The 24,515-nt window shown below is 42.7% G+C and overlaps 1 protein-coding gene across 4 annotated transcripts in view; it reads right to left on the bottom strand.

Moving 5' to 3' along the window:
• Nucleotides 1-4,444: 4,444 nt before the first annotated feature.
• ZBTB8A (zinc finger and BTB domain containing 8A) overlaps nucleotides 4,445-24,515 on the bottom strand; it is a 66,913-nt gene continuing 46,842 nt past the window's right edge. For 2 of the 4 annotated variants that reach the window (XM_010354133.2, XM_030941796.1), the window contains 3 exons: nucleotides 14,327-15,150; nucleotides 10,521-10,690; nucleotides 4,993-5,695 (listed from right to left, as the gene is read on the bottom strand). In XM_010354133.2, the coding sequence (XP_010352435.1) occupies nucleotides 5,363-5,695; nucleotides 10,521-10,690; nucleotides 14,327-15,149 (1,326 nt within the window). In that variant the 5' untranslated portion in view covers nucleotide 15,150 and the 3' untranslated portion in view covers nucleotides 4,993-5,362. Of the gene's footprint in view, nucleotides 5,696-10,520; nucleotides 10,691-14,326; nucleotides 15,151-24,515 lie in introns of all 4 variants that reach the window. The other 2 variants (XM_010354143.2, XM_030941795.1) reach the window with 2 other exon arrangements.

The raw sequence follows: 24,515 nt of genomic DNA, 5'->3' as shown, positions 1-24,515 counted from the left end.
TTTTTTTTTTTTTTTTTTTTTTAATGGAGTCTTGCTCTGCCACCCAGCCTGGAGTGCAGTGGCGTGATCTTGGCTCACTGCAACCTCCGCCTCCTGAGTTCAAGCAATTCTCCTGTGTCAGCCCCCAGAGTAGCTGGGATTACAGGTGCCCGCCACCACGCCTGGCTAATTTTTGTATTTTTAGTAGAGAAGGGGTTTCAGAATATTGCCCAGGCTGGTCTCCAACTCTTGACCTAAAGTGATCCACCTGCCTCGGCCTCCCAAAGTGCTGGGATTACAGGTGTGAGCCACCGTGCCTGACCTTTAGGTTTTTTTACTGTTCTATGCCTCAATTTATTTACCTTTTATGTGGGATAACTGTCCTATTTCACAGATATGTAAAGAATAACATAAAATTTAATTAAACGCTTTGCAAATATAAAATGCTATATAAACAATAAATAGTAATACTGATACACTCATATAAAATAACATAAAACTTTGTTTATAATCTAAAGTTTGGTCCTCCTGTACCTATTTTTCTTTTTTTTTTTTTTGAGTCAGAGTCTTGCTCTGTTGCCTAGACTGGAGTGCAGTGGCATGATCTTGGCTCACTGCAACCTCTGCCTCCTGGGTTTAAGCAATTCTCCTGCCTCAGCCTCCAGAGTAGCTGGGATTACAGGTGCACGCCACCATGTCAGGCTGATTTTTTTTTTTTTTTTTTTTTTGTATTTTTAGTAGAGATGGGGTTTCACCATGTTGGCCAGGCTGGTCTCTAACTCCCGACCTCATGATCCTCCCACCTTGGCCTCCCAAAGTGCTGGGATTACAGGCATAAGCCACCGCACCCGGCCTCCTGTATCTATTATTATCGCCCTTCCCAGTTAAACACATCTTATGCTACACTGCTTTTAGTGATTTTCCATACTTATTTAATTTTAGGACTAAAAAATTTTTTTAAAAACCAATATGAGTGGAAATTTCAATATATCTTGGCATGACCTGGCAAAATAACTTAATAATTGAGTTCTGAGCTCATAAATAATTGAAGCACCAAACTTCTTTCATCCATTAGTCAGTACTTAGCCATAAAGAAAACAGTAACTATGCTTATTTTGATTGCATTACTGAAAATATAATATTGAAAAATTTGTTCCTAAATTTTAAAAAGTCTTAAGATCTGATATCCATAGAAAGAACATCATGTGCTAAGGATGTGATTTGCTTCCCTAAGAGACCATATGGTTACCTGCTTATAAGCACAGTGAGTAATAGGAGTAACGAAATGAGGCTGCAATGCTCAAAGGGAATTCAAGAAGTTGTCTAATTCCATGGTTTTCAACGTTGTGCACCTGAGTTCTGCAGAGGTGTCTGGGGAAAGGTTTGTGGGGGGCTTTTACCAGAGCAGCTCTGATTTTAGAGTTCATCCCTTAAATTTGAGCATCTCTAGGAAATAATTCATTTGAAGAGTTTCTCAGGTTAAAAAATTATTTTAAACTGCAGATCTAGTCCACTTCGTTTCTTCCAGACACTAGGCATGACTGCAGTGGTGCTTTCTTTTTGTGATGCTTCATCCTATACCCAGACACTCTTGAGAGTAATAGAGTTAGAAGGGCATTCAGAAGTTGATAAATGGCATTCCTGCAAGAGCAAACTGTGGTCTAACCAAGTCTTGATATTTAAAAAAAAAAAATCCTTGGCATAAATAAAGCTTATTTAAACAGATTATACCCCTATGTAACATTTGCCCACATGTAAAAATCAAAGAATTCAATTTTCTCAAACCATCAATAGACAAGTTTCACTCTAGAAAATAACTGGTCTCTAATGTCTTAGATATATATGATATGATAACTGGAGTCATTATTTACAACTTACAGACATGTCTTAAATGTTCTTTTATGATGTTAAAATGATACAACAGATTCTCTGTCTAGTTTGGTGAACTTGATCGTTGTTTTGTGGGGATAGTTTGATGCTTGTTATAAACAATTATGAGAAAGCATTATTTCTGAAAAGGCAATTACAAGTGCTGGTGGCAGTGTGTTCAGTGAATGTTGCTGATATTCATGCTGATGTTATGTAAAGTTTGCATGCAGAAGATAATAGCATAAAAGGACATTTAGATCATAGACTAAAGTGCATTAGAGTATACACATGCAAGCACTACTTCATTGATATGAATGAAGTTCAAATCAGCCATTTTTCCTATTGGCTCCAACAACTAAAGAATCAGGTTTTAATTTCAAAAGGTGTCAGTATTACTCTGGTAAGACTAGAGAATGACAAACATTTCCTTCTTCATTCAGATACACTTTAATTGTTAAGAATCCTGATTTAGGCTGGGCGTGGTGGCTCACGCCTGTAATCCCAGCACTTTGGGAGGCTGAGGGGGGTGGATCACGAGGTCAGGAGTTCGAGACCAGCCTGGCCAACATAGTGAAACCCCATCTCTACTAAAAATACAAAAATTAGCCTGACATGGTGGCACGTGCCTGTAGTTCCAGCTACCCAGGAGGCTGAGGCAGGAGAATCATTTGAACCCAAGAGGCAGAGGTTGAGGTGAGCCGAGATCACGCCACTGCACTCCAGCTTGGGCAACAGAGCGAGACTCCGTCTCAAAAAAAAACCAGAATCCTGATTTAGGAACAGCCATGTTGGGAGAACAGAGAACTCAATGCATATCATCCAGTCTTGAAGCAACTGGAAATGTGCCATCAAGGGAATCTTGAAAAAGTCTCAATTAAGTACCATGAAACAAATGGTTATTCATCTATTTTTAAAATTTTTAAAAGAAAGTAACCAATTTAGCCTAGAAATCGGTATCAAGGACAATAATTAATGAAGGAACAAGAGAAAATAACATAAAAAGTATCATTTTGAGGTATGTAATTTCAAAATGGCATTTAAGGCCGGGCGCGGTGGCTCAAGCCTGTAATCCCAGCACTTTGGGAGGCTGAGACAGGCGGATCACGAGGTCAGGAGATCGAGACCATCCTGGCTAACACGGTGAAACCCCGTCTCTACCAAAAAATACAAAAAGCTAGCCGGGCGAGGTGGCGGGCGCCTGTAGTCCCAGCTACTCGGGAGGCCGCGGCAGGAGAATGGCGTAAGTCGGCCGGCGGAGCTTGCAGTGAGCTGAGATCCGGCCACTGCACTCCAGCCTGGGCGACAGAGCGAGACTCTGTCTCAAAAAAAAAAAAAAAAAGGCATTTAAAAATACAGTAAAATAGATGGTGCCTCTCCATATACAATGAAATTCTATCAAGCTTCACTGTGATAACTTGCAGAAGAGGCCTTTATGAAGTTCAGCTCTTTACTTCAGATATTTAGATTTTACCTTTAGAACTAAAACAATGCTTCTCTAATTTAACTGTAATTTTGGAATGTTTCATAATTTAGGCAGGGGAGAAGTTTTTTGGGTTTTTTGTTTTCTGTTTTTTGTTTTTTGTGACAGAGTTTCACGCTTGCTGCCCAGGCTGGAGTGCAACGGCACAATCTCAGTCCACCGCAACCTCTGCCTCCTGGGTTCAAGTGATTCTCCTGCCTCAGCCTTCCGAGTAGCTGGGATTACAGGCATGCACCACCACGTCAGACTAATTTTGTATTTTTAGTAGAGATGGGGTTTCTCTGTGTTGGTCAGCCTGGTCTCAAACTCCCAACCTCAGGAGATCCACCCGCCTCAGCCTCCCAAAGTGCTGGGATTACAGGTGTGAGCCACCGTGCCCAGCCCAAAGGGGAGAAGTTTAAACTTTGTATATTAGGAGAAAATTTGTCTTGAAAATATCATAGAAACAAGAGAAGCAAAAATGTTCAACGTACTTAAGTAAATAATTTGTTCAAATAGTTTTATATTTTAAATTTACATATAAATAACTTGACATAAAAACATACCAATAGGTACTGTAGGGACATTACTTAGCACTATTTGAAAATCTCTAGATCAAGATATTATATGTTGTTGAAAATGATTCAATTCCTCCTTTCATACTTTCTAATTCTGATTGGCTTATTTTTATAATTACTGCCAACTGGTAAGGTTTGACTTCTATTCTTTGCCATTTCAGGAGACATACAGGGAGAGAATGTTGAAAGAGGATTGTTTAAAATCAGACCCTGTCCAGTCATCAGCTTTCTCTCTCAAACTTTCTGATCTTAATTTCCTCATTTGTAAATCGGAGATAGTATCCACCTCACTGATTGAGAAAATATGTGAGAGAGTACTGTATAAGTAATATAGCACTACATAATATTAGAAATCACTCAAATATGGTAAGAACCTCCTAGTTTATTTTCCTTTTTTTTGGGGGGAGGGGGTTTCTCTCTTGTTGCCCAGGCTGGAATGCAATGGTATGATCTTGGCTCACTGCAACCTCTGCCTCCCAGGTTCAAGCAATTCTCCTGCCTCAGCCTCCCGAGTAGCTGGGATTATAGGCATGCGCCACCATGCCCGGCTAATTTTGTATTTTTTAGTAGAGATGAGGTTTCACCATGTTGGCCAGGCTGGTTTTAAACTCCTGACCTCAGGTGATACGCCTGCCTTGGCCTCTCAAAGTATTGGGATTATAGGCGTGAGCCACCGCGCCTGGCCTGTTTTTCTTTAGAGAGATGGATAACCATATTGACAGATCGTCTTCACAAACTGCCTTGACTTTTAGGCAACATTAGTTTCCTGCTTTAAGAAAATATCTGCATTTAATCTTTGGTCAGCCTCTACTTTCATTTTTTTTGTTGTTTGTTTGTTTTGTTTTTAACAATACTGAGAGTACTTTTAACCTAATGATAAAAATGTCAAATATGAATGATTTCAAACATTTTAGTCTTCTTCCATAATCCTTAAACGTTCAGGATATCAGAGTAATGACAGATTGTTTCAGATCTCAAGTTAATACAAAGACTAATTTGTCTAGTCAGGTGGGTTGCCAGATCCTTAAATGTGCTCTTAACTGGTTTCCTGTGAAATTAAACATTGGTTGTATATGTGTTTTTGAAACACCTTGAAATTATCTTAAAGTTTGGATGTGACGAATTTATTTAAAGTATTTTCTTTGAAAAAAGTTTGCTAAGTAGATCTTCCAATATTAAAAGAAAAAGGGTATCTCTGTAATAAAGTAAGAGGATTGTAATGAAAGTAAGAGGATAATTGTTCATCCATCATGCCAACTCAAGCTAGTTCTTTCTTTTCAGTGCAGCAACACATTTTAGGGCAACAAAGTTCAGAATGGATACAATGGCCTGTTCAGAAAGCATGCAAGTTATATCAGATCATTTCTTTAAAGTCAGTATGATAAATTTGTTAACTAGACTCCGACCACAGAAAGAGAGAGATACAGGAAGTCAATGTAAATTGCAGACATGCCAGCTCTGTTGGTTCACATTACAGCTACCTAATGTTGGGCTTAATTTCTTTTTCTTCTTCTTCTTCACTATCATCAACCTGTTGGATGACCAGATCAGCAGACCCATCTTCTACAATCTCCACATAGGATCTATTCTCATCTTCACTCAAGTGCCATCTGGAATCCTTATCTCCATCTGATGGGGACATAAGATGTTGTTCAGCTTCCAAGTCAATGGGGAGGCTGTCTATGCCAAATTCTGCAAGACACTCATTACACAGTCTGTAGCGCCTGGTTCCCTCCTGTACCACTTGCCCTGTTAGATCTGTCACATGACGTTTACATTTTCTGCAGATGAGTTTACATGCCTGGTGAATCTGTGTAGAGATTTAAATAGTGATAAAAGTGATTTTTCAAAAGCAGGACAGTTTGATATTTTAGGTACCAGTTCATAAACTTAAGATGTTCAAAGCCATGCATTAAACTCAAATTAACATCTATTATTAGAAAAAGATCAAGGGTTTTAGTGGCAAATTGATGTCACAGAAATATTAAACATCAGCTTTCTCTAAATAGTGGCTATCATGTTTTTTATTATTAATATTACATAATAATTTCACTTATCCCTTAATCCAATAGCATTTGGGTATCTGAGCTAACAACAGGATACTTCCTATGATAATAATAATTGCAAACACTTACATGCACCATGCACTTATTTATTTATTTATTTATTTATTTTTATTATTTATTTATTTATTTATTTTTGAGACAGAGTCTCACTCTGTTGCCCAGGCTGGAGTGCAGTGGTGCAATGTCAGCTCACTACAACTTCCGCCTCCCGGGTTCAAGCAATTCTCTTGCTTCAGCCTCCTGAGTAGCTGGTATTACAGGCACACGCCACCATGCCCAGCTAATTTTTGTATTTTTAGTAGAGATAGGTCATGTTGGTCAGGCTGGTCTTGGTCTGGCTGTTGGTCAGGCTGGTCTTGAACTCCTGATCTTGTCATCTGTCTGCCTCGGATGCCCACAGTGCTGGGATTATAGGCGTGAGCCACTGTGTCCAGCATACTTTTTATTTTTAAGATAGGGTCTCCCTCTGTCACCCAGGCTGGGGTGTAGTGGTGACCACTGCTCACTGCAGCCTCAACCTCCCAGGCTCAAGCAATCCTCCCATCCCAACCTACCAAGGAGCTGGGATTACAGATGCATGCCACCACACCTGGCTAGTTAAAACAAAAAAAAATTTTGTAGAGAAAGGGTCTTGCTATATTGTCCAGTCTGAACATATCTTAATTTGAGGTGGTGGTGGGGGTGGAATCTCTCTTGTTTTGTGTATTAATTTTTTGTTATTTTACTAGAGAAAGATAAATATTGTAAAAATTTAAATGTATCAATATTTTAGATAGAAGGAGTACTTGCCATTTTTATTAATAAAAGATCTGGTGGAGAGAGGACCACACAGGGATTGGAAGGCTTGGGGTTCTCGTCATTTACTATCTTCATCACTTACTAACCATGTATCTTGGAGCAAGTAATTTAAAACATTATATAAACCTGCTTTAGGGTGACAGTTAAAATATTTAACTGGTAAGATATGGGCACCACCCAGACAGATGAGAAACCTGACTAATTCTACTGGACACTTGTCATAAACAACTACTATGGTGCTGCTTCTACGTATCAGACTAGTATTATCTTTGCTTGCTTCCTATGGCTAATGGGAATACCACTCACAGGGCTAACATGAGGACCAAATGAGTTAACGTGTGAAATGCTTTGGTAAACAGTTGTAGTTGAGGAATAATTAGGTATTATAATTAGTAATAAACAACTTTGTTCAACAGCTGTCAGAACAGTAGATTATGGGTTCTAATCTAAAAATCATAAAAATTAATTGTATAGGCCGGGCACGGTGGCTCACGCCTGTAATCCCAGCACTTTGGGAGGCCGAGGCGGGCGGGTCGCTTGAGGTCAAGAGATCGAGACCATCCTGGCTAACACGGTGAAACCCCGTCTCTACTAAAAATACAAAAAAAAAAACAATTAGCCAGGCCTGGTGGCGGGTGCCTGTAGTACCAGCTACTCGGGAGGCTGAGGCAGGAGAATGGCCTTAACCCGGGAGGTGGAACTTGCAGTGAGCTGAGATCGCACCACTGCGCTCCAGCCTGGGCGACAGAGCAAGACTCCATCTCAAAAATAAATAAATAATAAATAAATCAGGACAGTGTAGAAGTAGGCCACCAAACACAGTAAAAATATCTAAGAAGCTGGACACGGTGGTCCACACCTGTAATCCCAGCACTTGGGAGTCCAAGGTGGTTGGATCACTTGAGGTCAGGAGTTCGAGACCAGCCTGGCCAACATGGTAAAACTCCATCTTTAAAAAAAAAAAATACAAAAATTAGCTGGGCATGGTGGCACATGTCTGTAATCCCAGCTATGCAGGAGGCTGAGGAAGGAGAATCACTTGAGCCTGGGAGGCAGAGGTTGCAGTAAGCTGAGATCGCGCCACTGTACTTCAGCTTAGATGACAGAGTGAGACTCCATCTCAAAAAAAAAAAAATCCAAGCAAGCTAATATAGTCTGGTAAAATACGTAGGAAAACGTATGTAACTACCACTAGTACAGTTATTATCCTGTGCATAACTGTTGACATATTAATCAGTAAACACTGAAAGTACACAATTTGAATGAATCCTGATTTCTCCTGAGATAGTAATATTATGTGTACTAGATTGGGTGTGGTGGCTCACACCTGTAATCCCAGCACTTTGGGAGGTGGAGGTGGGTGGATCACTTGAGGCCAGGAGTTCAAGACCAGCCTGGCCAACATGGTAAAACACTGTCTCTACTAAAAATAAAAAAAAAAAGTAGCTGGGTATGGTGGCGTGTGCTTGTAATCCCAGCTACTCGGGAGGCCAAGGCAGGAGAATCTCTTGAACCCAGCAGGTGGAGGTTGTGGTGAGCCGAGATCATGCCACTGCACTCCAGCCTGGATGACAGAGCGAGACTCTCTCTCAAAATCAAAACAAAACAAAAAACTATGAGTATCAAATGTGGTATTGTTTTTGTTACAAGCTCTGATACAGATTCATGTCCATCCCTCCAAAATATATATCTTCTAACTCTATCCACTGAAATAGTGTAAAAGAAATGACACCTCCATAACAATGACTGCCCACACTTTGAGCTCTAATTTCACTTTCCATTAAAGGAAATGGATTGAGAAATGGCTGGTTCCAGCTCTGTCGTAGGGAAAGTACAAAGTGAGTCTTGGCCTCTTTTGGAGTCAGAGAACAAGGACACTTTCAAAATTTAATGGAGTTGTGACAAAAGGAGACAAGAGCCAGTGTCAAGGTAGAGACTGTTCACTGGATAAAACTGAAAATTTGAGTATCAAAAAGAATAATAATTGTGGATCCAGACATAATAAACCAATACAAATTCCTGAGACCATCTGATATCTAAAAATATAAGACCAGCAGGTGTGGTGGCTCCGCCTGTAATCCCAGTACTTTGGGAGGCCGAGGTGGATGGATCAGTCGAGGTCAGGAATTCAAGACCAGCCTGGCCAACATGGTGAAACCCCATCTCTACTAAAAATACAAAAACTAGGGGGGCACCTGTAGTCCCAGCTACTTGGGAGGCTGAGGCAGGAGAATTGCTTGAACCTGGGAGGCAGAGGTTGCAGTGGGCCAAGATCACGCCATTACATTCCAGCCTGGGCAACAGAGCAAGACTCTGTCTCCAAAAAAAAAAAAGAAAGAAAGAAAGCAGGTGTAGTGAAGACCCTCTTTGGTTGGACAGCAGCAACTAGACTGAGATCCTTCCAGACAAGGATTCAGTAATCACTGGTAGATGCTGAGTATCTGCAGTGGTGATTCTGACCTAGACACTTAAAACATTTATACAGTTTACATTATCTTTGGCTCTGAACAGACCGGTATTTAAAAGCATGTTAGACTAAGTGAATTAAAATGGAAATATAAAATTACCATGAAAAGAATATACCCCACTTCAAGGTCTAAAAGGACAATAAAAATCAATATATATAATTATGCTTTATGTGCAAAGTAAAAACACTAAGTTGGAGGAATTTTAAATATGGTAGAGTTGTGTGAAAATATTTCCCTCAGCAAATGAGGTGATCCTAAAGCCCATAAATGCGCATTTTTTTTTTTTTTTTACACAGAGTCTCACTGTGTCATCCAGGCTGGAGTGCCATCTGCCCGCCTTGGCCTCCCAAAGTGCTGGGATTACTGGTGTGAGCCACTGCGCCTGGCCAAATGTACATATTTCTTAAGAAGTAAAATGATGGGTCAGGTGCAATGGCTCATGCCTGTAACCCTAGCATTTTGGGAGGCCGAGGCAGGTGGATCACTTGACCCCAGGAGTTTAAGACCAGCCTGGGCAACATGATGAAATCCCATCTCTACAAAAAATACAAAAATACAAAAATTAGCCCGGTGTGTTGGTGCAGGCCTGTAGTCCCAGCTACTCAGGAGGCTGAGGAGGAAGGATAATTTGAGGCCGAGAAGTTGTGGCTGCAGTGAGCTGAGATGGTGCCACTGCACTCCAGCCTGGGCAATAGAGAGAGACCCTGTCTCAAAAAAACAAAACAAAACAAAACAAGGCCGAGCGTGGTGGCTCATGCCTGTAATCCCAGCACTTTTGGGAGGCTAAAACAGGTGAATCACCTGAGGTCAGGTGTTCGAGACCAGCCAGGCCAATGTAGTGAAACCCCATCTCTACTAAAAATACAAAAATTAGCCAGGCGTGGTGGCACACCCCTGTAATCCCAACTACTCAAGAGGCTGAGGCGGGAGAATTGCTTGAGAATTGGAGGCAGAGGTTGCAGTGAGCTGAGATTGTTGCCTGGGCAACGAGTGAAACTCCATCTCAAGAAAACAAAAACTCCATCTTAGCTAACACAATGAAACCCTGTCCCTACTAAAAATACAAAAAAAAAAAGAAAGAAAGAAATTAGCTGGGTGTGGTGGCGGGCACCTGTAGTCCCAGCTACTAGGGAAGCTGAGGCAGAAGAATGGCGTGAACCCAGAGGGCAGAGGTTGCAGTGAGCCGAGATCGCGCCACTACACTCTAGCTTGGCCGACAGAGCGAGACTCCATCTCAAAACAAACAAACAAACAAAGAAAACAAAAAAGAATTAGTAAAACGATGAAAAAAAATCATACATACTGTTCGAAAATGGCTACTTAGATGGTCTAGTCTGCTAAATCTTTTTCCGCAGGCTTGACATGGATAGGGCCTTTCTCCTGTATGACAGCGAAGGTGGCGCTTTAGGTCTGCCTTCCGCTTCACCACATGTGTGCAGTACGGGCACTTGAATCGCATCCGGGGCAGATCATCTGTCAAGAGATGCTTTGATTAAATCATTGCAAAGTTCATAACAACAATTCTAATAACAGAAAGAATCCAATCCAACCCCACTGGAAATAAGAAAGAAAAAAATAAACTTAAAAAAATTATGAAATAAAAAGAATGCACAAAGAGTTGGTGAGCCCAAAAAATAACAGATGAAAGAAATTTTATTAAGACTAGATTGTCAATGTAATTCTAAGTATAGAACTTTAACTTCAGTATTTGATATATTTAGAAAGTTGGGTAAATTCGGCTGAGCATGGTGGCTCACTCCTGTAATCCCAGCACTTTGGGAGGCCAACACGGGCAGATCATGAGATCAGGAGATTGAGACCATCCTGGCTAACACAGTGAAACCCCGTCTCTGCTAAAAAATACAAAAAATTTGCCGGGCATGGTGGCAGGCGCCTGTAGTCCCACCTACTAGGGAGGCTGAGGCAGGAGAATGGTGTGAACCCAGGAGGTGGAACTTGCAGTGAGCTGAGATGGCGCCACTGCACTCCAGCCTGGGCGACAGAGCGAGACTCCGTCTAAAAAAATAAAAAAATAAAAAATAAAAAAAGCAAGTTGAGTAAATTCAGACTGATACAGACTGCCATGCTTTTTTTTTTTTTTTTTTTTTTTGGGGATGGAGTTTCACTCTGTCGCCCAGGCTGGAGTGCAAGACGCAATCTCCACTCACTGCAACCTCTGCCTCCTGGGTTCAAGCAATTCTCTTGCCTCAGTCTCTTGAGTAGCTGGGATTATAGACACGCACCAGAACGACTAGCTAATTTTTGTGTTTTTAGTAGAGACAGAGTTTCACCATGTTGGTCAGGCTGGTCTCGAACTCCTGACCTCGTGATCCGCCCGCCTCTACCTCCCAAAGTACTGGGATTACAGGCGTAAGCCACTGCGCCCGGCCCGCCATGTTTTTTTTTTTTTAATTTAATGCAGTAGGGTCATTAGATTTTAAATGTAAAACAGTACTATATTTTAAAACTGTACACAATTTCAAAGTAAAAGTATTTAATATTTAAGCTTTTTTCTTGGAGGAAAATCACTTGAGGTCAGGGGCTTGAGACCCGCTTGGCCAACATGGTAAAACCCCATCTCTACCAAAAATAAAAAAATTAGCCAGGTGTGGTGGCGCATGCCTGTAATCCCAGCGATTTGGGAGGCTGAGGTGGTAGAATCGCTTGAACCCGGGAGGTGAAAGTTGCAGTGAGCCAAGATTGTGCCACTGCACTCCAGTCTAGGCAACAGTGTGAGACCCTGTCTCAAAAAAAAAAAAAATTATTGTTCAATTTAGGTATGACAATAGTATTGTAGTTTTTTTCTATACTATTTTAAGGACACATTCTGAATGATTTACAAGTGAAAACATATGATGTCTGAGATTGGTTTAAAAGTAATAAAAGGAGTGGGTTAGGGATAAGGATACAGACATGAGACAGGCCATGAGTTGGAGGTTGTGGGACTAGGTCATGGATGCATGGAGGTTAATTATACCATTCTCTTTTTACTTTTGTATATGTTTGAAACTTCTCTAAAATAAAAATCAGGCTGGACATAGTGGCTCATTCCTGTAATCCCAGCACTTTGGGAGAATGAGGTGGGAGGATAATTTTAGGCCAGGAGTTCAAGACCAGCCTGGGAAATATAATGAGACCCACCATCTCTACAAAATAGCAAAATAAAATAAAATAAAATAAATATGTAATCTGTATCTTACAACCTTGAGGAGTTTCATTTTAATATAATTTTCCTTTAAATTTACATGGAAACTATTAAGCAAATTTGTTAACTGATTAATTGGGGGGAAAATTGTATGATATGCATTTCTTATCCCTATTCTCTACTTCCAGAGTGAGGGAGGATTATTCTGAAACTGTCAATTTACATGATCTTTCTGCATTTTACTATTATCATGAAAATGAGATGTCTCATGTTATACATTGGTCCACGGTAGACTTACAGAATCAGTGTCATGGGTTGTATGTGAGGTGTTCTTTTTTGGGTGGGAGATGGGCTCTATGTTTCCTCTGCTGGTCTTTTAACTCCTGGGCTCAAGTGATGCTCTGCCTTAGCCTCCCCAGTAGCTAGGACTACAGGCATTCCTTAAAAAAAAAAAAATGATGTGTTGGGCGCAGCAGCTCATGACTGTAATCCCAGCACTTTGAGAGGCCGAGGAGGCCAGATCACCTGAGGTCAGGAGTTCAAGACCAGCCTGGGAAACATGCAGAAACCCTGTCTCTACTAAAAATACAAAAAATTAGCTGGGCATGGTGGCAGATACCTGTAATCCCAGCTACTCTGGAGGCTGAGGCAGGAGAATTGCTTGAACCCGGGAGGCGGAAGTTGCAGTGAGCCGAGATTGCGCATTGCACTCCAGCATGGGCAACAAGAACAAAATTCCATCTCAAAAAAGAAAAAAAAAAAAGCAACGTATTTGTATCTTTTTTTTTTTTTTGAGATGGAATCTCCCTCTGTCACCCAGGCTGGAGTACAGTGGCGTGATCTCGGCTTACCACAACCTCCACCTCCTGGGTTCAAGCAATTTTCCTGCCTCAGCCTCCTGAGTAGCTGGGATTATAGGCGTGTGCCACGCCCGGCTTATTTACTTTGTATTTTTAGTAGAGACAGGGTTTCACCATATTGGCGAGGCTGGTCTTGAACTCCTGATTTTGTGATCCGCCTGCCTCATCCTCCCAAAGTGCTGGGATTACAGGCGTGAGCCACCGCACCCAACCTGTGTTTGTATCTTAATAAGCTAAATATTCCTCTGAGTAAATACACAGAAAAAAAAGACTATTTAAAAGTGAAAATATGTGTCTTAGAGAATGAACTATTTAGAAAAGAGCTTTAAACATTTAAGAGTAATTTAACCACCCACAGATACAGGTTTGAAAAATCATGGATTTTGACCCTTAGTACTCTTATTATTTTGACTGTCATTATATTTATTCAATATTATTTTGAAAAAATTTAAATCCACGTTTTATGAAACAAATTTCTTCATTTTTTTTTTTTTTTTTTTTGAGACAGAGTCTCGTTCTATTGCCCAGGATGGAGTGCAGTGGCGCAATCCCAGCTCACTGCAACCTCTGCCTCCCAGGCTCAGGTGATTCTCCTGCCTCAGCCTCCTGAGTAGCTGAGACTACAAGTGTGCACCACTATGCCTGGCTAATTTTTTTTGTTTTTTGAGAAGGACTCCCGCTCTGTCACCCAGGCTGGAGTGCAGTGGCGCAATCTCAGCTCCCTGCAACGTCCGCCTCCTGGGTTCAGGTGATTCTCCTGCCTCAGCCTCCTGAATAGCTGGGATTATAGACACATACCACCATGCCCCGCTAATTTTTTTGTACTTTTAGTAGAGACGGAGTTTTGCCATGTCGACCAGGCTGGTCTTGAACTCCTGACCTCAGGTGATCTGCCCACCTCAGCCTCCCAAACTGCTGGAATCACAAGCGTGAGCCACCACGCCTGTCCTTACTAAATAAATTTCATTACAGAAATAGAACTTTTGAAAAAAATCACTTGCTTCAACTGCTTAGAGCACCTGAAACTAAGGGTGTTTTGAGAGAAGACCGATTTATATAGCACTTTGGAACCTGGATGAGGGGACTTATGCCCTTCTTGGGTACCTGGAAAACTTTTGGATGTGACATCAGATCCTTGACCGTACTGATAGCCAACAGGAGGAGAGTCCATTTCAGCATCAATTTGTGCTTGTTCTTCAGACTGGGAAACATGGCTGGAAGAATCAGATGTTCGTGCTTCTCGTTTGCTTGACTTATAATGAGTAACTTCAGAAGGCTGTGACAATCTCATATGTTTGGTCTTTTTAATGGACTCTTTCCTTGGTTCATGCTTGGCCAAGGGTTGTTGAGTATTCTTCTGGGAGGCTGGATGAAAATTATACTTATTCCAAGATTTTCCACTTATTATACCTGTTCCTTGCTCTGGGCTTAGGTGAGAACGTGGAGAACTGCTTCCTTCTTGCCAGCCACCACTATAAAAAGAGGAACGTTCTACACCATTAGAATTGGCATCTTTATCTGAGAGACTGAAATAGCGATCTTTTTCTTTCTCACTAATGTCTAAGGAAGATTTAATAAAAGTCTTACATACACTTATGACATCAGTCATCTGAAGGAAGCTAGCAGCCGACATCACTTCTATAACATTCTGACCAGTAAGAGACAGTTTGCCAGAATATACGAAGTCCAAGATAACTGTAAAAGTGTCAGGGGAGAAAGCCTGAAATGTAGCTGTGGTTGGCTGACTTGTCTCCTTTGAATTCTGAGAAAGAAGCATTTTAAAGTAGCCGCTACTAGCAAATAATACATTTCGATGTGCTTTGAAGACCTTCCCTTCAACTAGAATACTGCAGTCACAAAATACATCTTGCCTGCGCTGCTCGTTCAGTTGCTGCAGGAGGTGAGACTGATGAGAGGAGATCTCCATTCTGAAGAGGAAAAGACATGTGTGGTTACCAAAACCTACATTACAATTATTTTATTTTGTTTTGAGACAGGATCTTGCTCTGTTGCCCAGGCTGCAGTGCAGTGGTGTGATCCAAGCTCACTGTGGCTGGGCACAGTGGCTCACTCCTGTAAGCCCAGCACTTTGGGAGGCTGAGGCGGGGGGATCACCTGAGGTCAGGAGTTCGAGGTCAGCCTGGACAACATGGTAAAACCCTGTCTCTATCAAAAATATAAAAATTAGCTGGGTGTGGTGGCGGGTGCCTGTAATCCCAGCTACTTGGGAGGCTGAGGCAGACGAATTGCTTGAACCTGGGAGGCAGAGGTTGCAGCGAGCCAAGATTGCACCACTGCACTCAAGCCTGGGCCACAGAGCAAGACTCTATCTCAAAAAACAAACAAATACCCAAAAAACAAACAAATAAAAAATGCTCACTGCAACCTTAAACTCCTGGTTTCAAGTGATCCTCCTACCTCAGCCTCCAAGTAGCTGGGACTACAGGTATGCACCACCATGCCTGGCTATTTTTTTTTTTTAGTAGAGTTAAGGTGTCACTACATTATCCCAGCTGGTCTCTAACTCCTGGACTCAAGCAATCCTCCTGCCTCAGCCTCCCAAAGTGAACAATCCTTTTCTTTTCTTTTTTTTTTTTTTTGAGACGGAGTCTCGCTCTGTCGCCCAGGCTGGAGTGCAGTGGCCGGATCTCAGCTCACTGCAAGCTCCACCTCCCGGGTTTACACCATTCTCTCGCCTCAGCCTCCTGAGTAGCTGGGACTACAGGCGCCCGCCACATCGCCCGGCTAATTTTTTGTATTTTTTTAGTAGAGACGGGGTTTGACCGTGTTAGCCAGGATGGTCTCGATCTCCTGACCTCGTGATCCACCCGTCTCGGCCTCCCAAAGTGCTGGGATTACAGGCTTGAGCCACCGCGCCCGGCCGTGAACAATCCTTTTTTAAGGTGAGTCAACTAAAATAATAATCAGAAGCCTCTTTTATTCCATTAAGAACTCTTTCTTGTTGGAGAATATAATTGCCAAGACACAGAAGATAATAGGTTTCAACACATCACTTAATACTAGACTGTTATTGCCTGGGCGCAGTGGCTTATGTCTGTAATCCCAGCACTCTGGGAGGCCGAGGTGGGCAGATCACAAGGTCAAGAGCCAAAGATCATCCTGGCCAACATGATGAAACCCCGTCTCTACTAAAAATACGAAAATTAGCTGGGCGTGGTGGTGCATGTCTGTAGTCCCAGCTGCTCAGGAGGCTGAGGCAGGAGAATCGCTTGAACCTGGGAGGTGGAGGTTGCAGTGAGCTGAGGTCACAGCACTGCACTCCAGCCTGGCAACAGAGCAAGGCTCTGTCTCAGACAAAAAAAAAAAAAAACCAAGACTGTTACTAGATTTTTTAGAAAATTACTTGTTTTATTAGCAAAATTTATTGAGCTTTTTTTTTTTTTTGAGACAGAGTCTTGCTCTGTAACCCAGGCTAGAGTGCAGTGGCGCGATCTCAGCTTACTGCAACCTCCACCTCCCAGGTTCAAGCGATTATCCTGCCTGAGCCTCCCGAGTAGCTGGGATTACAGGCAGCCACCATTGCGCCCGCAATCGTGCCCAGCTAATTTTTGTATTTTTAGTAGAGATGGGGTTTCACCATCTTGGCCAGGCTGGTCTTGAACTCCTGACCTCATGATCCACCTGCCTTGGCCTCCCAAAGTGCTGGGATTACAGGCATGAGCCACCATGCCCAGCCTTCTTTCATTTTTTAAATATAGAGATGAAGTCTCACTATGTTGCCCAAGCTGGTCTTGAACTCCTAGGCTCAAAAGATCCTCTGGCCTCAGCCTCCCAAAATACTAGGATTACAGGCATGAGCATGTTCAATAAATCAGGCCTTTTACTATATGTTGAGCCAACACATTTGATTTTTGCCTTCATGTTGTTTTCAATCTAAAAGGGTTATCAGACATTAAACAAAGACTCCAGCCCAGGGTGGTAGCTCATGCCTGTAATCCCAGCACTTTCGGAGACGGAGGCAGGACAGCTTGAGCCCAGGAGTGAGAGAATAGGCTATTCAACATAGCAAGACCCTATCTCTACAAAAAAAAAAAAAAAAAAAAAAAAATATATATATATATATATATATATCTTTTAATTAGCCAGGTGTGATGGAGAGCACCTGTAGTCCTAGCTATTTAGGAGGCTGAGGCAGGAGGATCACTTGAGTCCAGGGGGTGGAGGCTGCAGTGAGCCATGATCACAACACGCACTGCACACCAGCCTGGGCCACAAGACTCTGTCTCTAAAAAAGTTAAATTAGGCCGGGAGTGGTGGCTCACACCTGTAATACCAGCACTTTGGAAGGCTGAGGCAGGTGGATCACTTGAGGTCAGGAGTTCAAGACCGGCCTGGCCAACATGGTGAAACCCCAATTTCTACTAAAAATACAAAAAAAAATAATGAGTTGGGCATCGTGGTGCACACCTGTAATCCCAGTTACTTGGGAGGCTGAGGCAGGAGAATCGCTTGAACCCAGGAAGTGGAGGTTGCAGTGAGCCGAGATTGCACCACTGCACTCCAGCCTGGGCGACAGAGTGAGATTCCATATATATATGTGTATATATATATGTGTGTGTGTATATATAGAGTTAAATTTAATTAAATTCAACAAAGACTTGTATGAAGTTACAATGACAAGTTAAGTGCTAAGAAAGAAAGAAGGTGCTATGAGTAGTATAAAGGGGCTATGAGTAGTATCCTAGCTTAGACTGAGATGGAGAAGGTTGGGGATACCTCTTTAGAAGGAACATTTAAACTGAGACCTCAAAGGTGAGCAGGAATTAGCCCGGTAGAGTGAGGAGAAAAATTTCTGGCTCCAGCAAAATAGTGGTGAAAACTTTTCTGCCACAAATCCCTAGAGATGCTGGATAAAATACAGCTGAAGTTTTTTAAAGGTGTGGCTGAGCTTGCAAGAAAGATGTAGAAATCCCTAGATGCCAGCTAAGCAGAGGCAGTACAGCCTGAGCTGTGTGGGCCAGTAATGGCTAAGGGACTAGGTCCTTACCAGTACCAAACTCTGATCTATTAGAGCTGACAGCTGGGAAGTTAGAACCCTCTGAGGACCACAACCTTAGTGAAAAAGGACTAAAAATTCTGACTAAGTCCAATGAGAAGGTAAAGAAAGTTTGTCTTTGCAGGGCCCTGGGTATGGAAAAAAAGGCCCTACGTGAAATACTGAGGCCCAGTGATTTGCCTTGTGAGATTCTGGAGACCAGATTTACTTTACCTGCTTGGTGTGGGAAATCTCAACCTGAAAAATTAACATAGGCTGGGCACAGTGGCTCATGCCTGTAATCCCAGCACTTTGGGAGGCTGAGATGGACAGATCGCTTGAGCCTAGGAGTTCGAGATCAGCCTGGGCAACATGGTAAGATCTCCATCTCTATAAAAATAAATAAATAAATAAAGTTTAAAAAAAGAGAAATCAACCTGAAAATTGGTCCCAGGCTGGTAGTGCCTTCAGGGCACCTTGCAGAAGCAAATGTGACATTGCTCAGGAAGGGTGGGTCTCTGAACCCAAGCCAGGTAGAAATAAGCTGTGCTTAAGCTGAATTCAAAATCATTCCCCTCTGTACACAAAGTGGGTAATTTTTTTTTTTTTTTTTTTTTTTTTGAGACGGAGTCTCGCTCTGTCGCCCAGGCTGGAGTGCAGTGGCCGGATCTCAGCTCACTGCAAGCTCTGCCTCCCGGGTTCACGCCATTCTCCTGCCTCAGCCTCCCAAGTAGCTGGGACTACAGGCGCCCGCCACCTCGCCCGGCTAGTTTTTTGTATTTTTTTTTTAGTAGAGATGGGGTTTCACTGTGTTAGCCAGGATGGTCTCGATCTCCTGACCTCGTGATCCACCCGTCTCGGCCTCCCAAAGTGCTGGGATTACAGGCTTGAGCCACCGCGCCCGTCTGCAAAGTGGGTAATTGCAAATATTGTACAAACATGATATCAAGTATCTCCTATCTTAAAAACAGAGGCCGAGCGTGGTGGCTCATGCCTGTAATCCCAGCACTTTGGGAGGCCAAGGCAGGCAGATCACCTGAGGTTAGGAGTTCAAGACCAGCCTGGCCAGCATGGTGAAACCCCATCTCTACTAAAAGTACCAAAAAATCAGCCAGGCATGGTGGAGCATACCTGTAATCCCAGCTACTCAGAAGGGTGACGTAGGAGATTTGCTTGACCCTGGGAGGTGGAGGTTGTAGTGAGCAGAGATTGCACCACTGCACTCCAGTCTGGGCAACAGAGTAAGACTGCACCTCAAACAAACAGGCCAGGCGCAGTGCCTCACACCTGTAATCCCAGCACTTTGGGAGGCTGAGGCGGGCGGATCACTTGACGTCAGGATTTCTAGACAAGCCTGACCAACATGATGAAGCCCCATCTCTACTAAAAATATAAAAATCAGCTGGGTATGGTGGTGGGTGCCTGTAATTCCAGCTACTCAGGAGGCTGAGGCAGAAGAATCGCTTGAACCTGGGAGGCAGAAGCTGCAGTGAGCCGAGATTGCGACACTGCACTCCAGCCTAGGCGACAGAGCAAGACTGTAACTCAAAAACAAACAAACAGATGTGCCAACAAAAACTTCCCCTTTGGCCTGGGTGACACGAGACTCCGTCTCAAAAACAAAAAACACAAAAAACTTCCCCTTGATTTCACATCTACTTTTGGCTTCTATTCCATTTTTCAACTCCCTTTACACAAAATTCATTGAAATGGTTTTGCTCGTTTTGTTTGTATTTGCTGTCTCCCTGTCTCTCTTGAACCCATTCCAATCAGGTTTTCATCACCATCCATCAAAACCACTCTTTTTTTTTTTGAGTTAGAGTCTCACTCTGTCACCTAGGCTGGAGTGCAGTGGCGCGATCTCATCTTACTGCAACCTCTGCCTCCTGGGTTCAAGAGATTCTCCTGCCTCAGCTTCCTGAGTAGTTGGGACTACAGGTGCGTGCTACCACACCCAGCTAATTTTTGTATTTTTGGTAGAGATGGGGTTTCACCATGTTGGTCAGGCTGGTCTCAAACTCCTGACTTCAGGTGATCTGCCCGCTTGGGCCTCCCAAAGTGCTGGGATTACAGGCGTTAGCCATCGGGCCTGGCCAAAACCATCCTTTTTATGGTTATTAGTAACTTGCATGTTGTCAAATCCAATGATCATTTCTTTGTCTTCATTTTGCCTACACAGTTGGTCATTGTCTTCATCCTAAAACACTTTTTTCACTTGACCACCAGGACACTACTCCTTCATGGTTCTCCTACCTCACCAGCTACTCCTTCTCAGTCTCCTTTGCTGGTTCTTCTCCATTTTCCTAATCTACAGATTTTGGAATGTATGGGGTCTCAGGCCTCAAACATCTTCTCTACCTATATCATTCCCTAGGGAGTACTTAGGATCCCATCCAGGCTCATAGTTTCAAACATCAAGCAAGCAATCAGTTCTGCACTGACACCAGCGAGTTGTCCTGTACTTCAATTCAATCCCAACACTATGTAACTGGAGAGAGCATCAGATCTCAGAGGTTGAAGGCTCAGTCCTGTAAGGCATCCCCCAACTTCTGATGCCAATTGCAGGCCCCAGCTTGTTTTATGTGTGCTTCTGACTAGCCAGCTATAAACTGGTGTTCCCATAATGCCCTCCTTAAATTTGATTAATTTGCTAGAGTAGCTCACAGAACTTAGGAAAACACTTAGGTTTCTTGGTTTCTTATAAAGGATATTACAAGGATATAGATAAAGAGATGCATAGGGCAAGGCATGTGGGAAGGCGCTTGGAGCTTCCACGCCCCCCCCAAGTGCACCACTCTCCAGGAACCTCCACATGTTCAGCTATCTGGAAGCACTCCAAACCCAGGCCTTTTGGGTTTTATGGAAAATTCATTATGTAGGCATGAATGACATCATTCGCCATTGGTGATCAAATTAACTTTTAGCCTCTCTCTCCTCCCCAGAGGCTGAGGGTGGGCTGAAAGTCCTACCTCCCTACTCCTGCTTGACCTTTCTGGTGACCAGTCCCAAACCTGAAGCTACCTAGAGGCTGCCAGTCAGCCAGCAGTCAATTCATGAGCATACAAAAAGACATCACTTTGGAGATTCTAACGATTTTAGTTGTATACCAGGGAAGAGGGATGAAGACCAAACACATATTTCATAATATGATAGAATCTTTTTTAAAAAATTATTTATTTTAAATAAATAGAGACACAGTCTCACTATGTTGCCCAGCCTGGTCTCAAACTGGTGGGCTGAAGCGATCCTCCTGCCTTGGCCTCCCTAAATGCTGGGATTACAGGCATGAGCCACCATGCCCAGCCAATCACAGCATCTTAACACATGCAAAACCATACTTTTTGTTCACCTCCAACCTAAATCTACCTTTCCTACAGTCTTATCCATCTTAGGAAACATAACTTCCATTCTACCAGCTGTTTAGATCAAAGACATTGTGTCATCTTTGACTCCATGTTGTTGGTTTCACCTTCAGAACAGCAAAATCCCACCACTTCTCTCCACGGCTGCTGCCGCCACCTTGATCCAAGTCACCATGACTTATCATCTAGAGGCTATTTGTTGAGATGGAGTTTTGCTCTTGTTGCCCGGGTTAGAGTGCAGTGGCGCGATCTCGGTTTACTGAAACCTCCGCTTTCAGAGTTTAAGTGAGTCTCCTACCTCAGCCTCCTGAGTGGCTGGGATTACAGGTGCCCGCCACCACACCCAGCTAATTTTTGTTTTGTTTTTTTTTTTTTTGAGATGGAGTCTCGCTTTGTTGCCCAGGCTGGAGTGCAGTGACACAATCTCGGCTCACTGCAAGCTCTGCCTCCCTGGTTCACACCATTCTCCTGCCTCAGCCTCCCGAGTACCTGGGACTACAGCCGTCTACAACCACACCTGGCTAATTTTTTTGTATTTTTAGTAGAGACGGGGTTTCACCGTGTTAGCCAGCACGGTCTTGATCTCCTGACCTCGTGATCCGCCTGCCTCGGCCTCCCAAAGTGCTGGGATTACAGGCGTGAGCCACTGCGCCTGGCCTAATTTTTGTACTTTTAGTAGAGATGGATTTTGCCATGTTGGCCAGGCTGGTCTCAAACTCCTGACCTCAACCGCCTGCCTCGGCCTCCCAAAGTGGCACCTGGCCCTAAAGGCTATTTTAATAGCCTCCTTGCAACTTCAGTCTAGTCTGAATACAGCAGCCAGAGTGATCCTTCTAAAACATAAGTGAAATCACATTACTCCTCTACACAAAACCTTCCAATGGTTTATCATCCAACTCCAAAGTTCTTCTCATAAGCTAAAATGCCCTATATGATCTGCATGCTTTCCATCCCAGTACTTCTTTAACCTCATCTCCACCATGCCTGGCTAATTTTTGTATTTTTATTATGTATTTATTTTTCTTGAGACAGAGTCTTGCTTTGTCTCCCAGGCTGGAGTGCAGTGGCGCAATCTCAGCTCACTGCAACCTTGGCCTCCTGGGTTTGTGCAGTTCTCCTACCTCAGCCTCCCAAGTAGCTGGGATTACAGGCGCCTGGCTAATTTTTGTATTTTTAGTAGAGATGGGGTTTCACCATGTTGGCCAGGCTGGTCTCAAACTCCTGACCTTGGGTGGTCAGCCCACCTTGGCTTCTCAAAGTGCTGGGATTACAGGCGTGGGTCACCGCACCCAGCACCGATTTTAGTTTTAATACAGTCAAATTTATCAATCAGTTAATGGTATGCTTCTTCTGTATTGTAAGAAATCCTTCCCTATCTCAAGGACATAAATAATTTTTTAAAGTTCTGTTTTTCACTTTTAGGGCTTTAATTTACTTCAATTTATTTTGTAAATTGGCCTCCCAAAATACTGGGATTACAGGCATGAGCCTCCACACCCAGCCTTCCCCACTAATTTTAATGGTACTACTGTTATACATCTAGTGTCCATAATTCATGGATCTATTGATGAAATTTTTATTCAGTTCACTTTCTCAATTTGCCTGTCTCTGCACCAATACCTCACAGTATTATCAGAACTTTAAAATGAGTTGCCCCACCTCCTCAAGTTTTTTTTTTTTTTGAGATGGAGTCTCACTCTCTGCAGTGGTACAATCTCGGCTTACTGCATCTTCCAACCTCCGAAGTTCAAGCGATTTTCCTGCCTCAGCCTCCTGAGTAGCTGGGATTACAGACACACGCCACCATGCCTGGCTAATTTTTGTATTTTTAGTAGAGGTGGGGTTTCACTATGTTGGCCAGGCTGGTCTCGAACTTCTGACCTCGTGATCCACCCACCTTGGCCTCCTAAAGTGCTGGGATTACAGGTGTTGAGCCACCAGGCACGGCCTCAAGTAACATTTTTTTCAAAAATGATGTTGACTCTTCTACCTCATAAACATTAGCATCAGTTTGACAAGCTTCATTATTGAACTTCTAGATTTATTTAGGGGAGAATTCACATCTTTATAATGTTGAGTCTCACCATCCATGAACATGGTATAATTCTCCATTTATTCAGGTATTTCATACTCTTCAATGTTATTTTCTCTGTTAAGATCTTATATATTTTTGTTAGATTTATTCTTACTGCTCATAGATTTTATTGCTATAATGAATGGGCACTTTTTTTCCTACTGCATTATTACTGGTTTATAGGCATACTATTCATATTTGTATATTAATCTGGTATGTAGCAACCTCTCTTATTAGCTAAAGTCTCTTATTAATTCTAATGGTTTATCCAAAGATTTTCTGAGTCCAGGTGCTATAGCTCATACCTATAATCCCAGCACTTTGGGAGAACAAGTTGGGAGAATCACTTGAGCCCAGGAGTTCAAGAGCAGCCTGGGCAACATAGGGAGACTCTGTCTCTACAAAAATAAGAAAATAGCACATATCTGTGGTCTTGGCTACTTGGGAGGCTGAGGTAGGATTGCTTGAGCCCAGGAGGTTGAGGCTGCAGTAAGTTACTGCACTTCAGCTGAGCCTCAGAGCAAGACCCTTCTCAAAAAAAAAAAAAAAAAAAAAAGAAAGAAAGAAAGAAAGAAAATAACCCAAAGATTGTCTGAAATATTCTTCGTAAATAATTATGTGTCTGCAAATAAGGAGTTTTATTTCATGTAGTTCCATTTTTCTGCCTCATTTCTTATGTTTGTCCTACTGCATGGGCTAGGATCTCCCATAAAGTGTGGAACAGAGGCCATGACAGCAGCTGTCATTTGCTGAATGGAAACACTGCTAAAATTTAACTATTAATAAGGATGCTTAGGCTGGGCATGGTGGCTTACATCTCTAATTTGGACACTTTGGGAGGCCACGGCAGGAGGATCACTG

This window comes from Rhinopithecus roxellana, chromosome 12 (assembly GCF_007565055.1).
Source record: "Rhinopithecus roxellana isolate Shanxi Qingling chromosome 12, ASM756505v1, whole genome shotgun sequence".
In the NCBI taxonomy this organism is placed as follows: Eukaryota; Metazoa; Chordata; class Mammalia; order Primates; family Cercopithecidae; genus Rhinopithecus; species Rhinopithecus roxellana.
The sequence above is the reverse complement of the archived record's forward strand: the minus strand, read 5'-3'. Positions and strand labels throughout refer to the sequence as shown.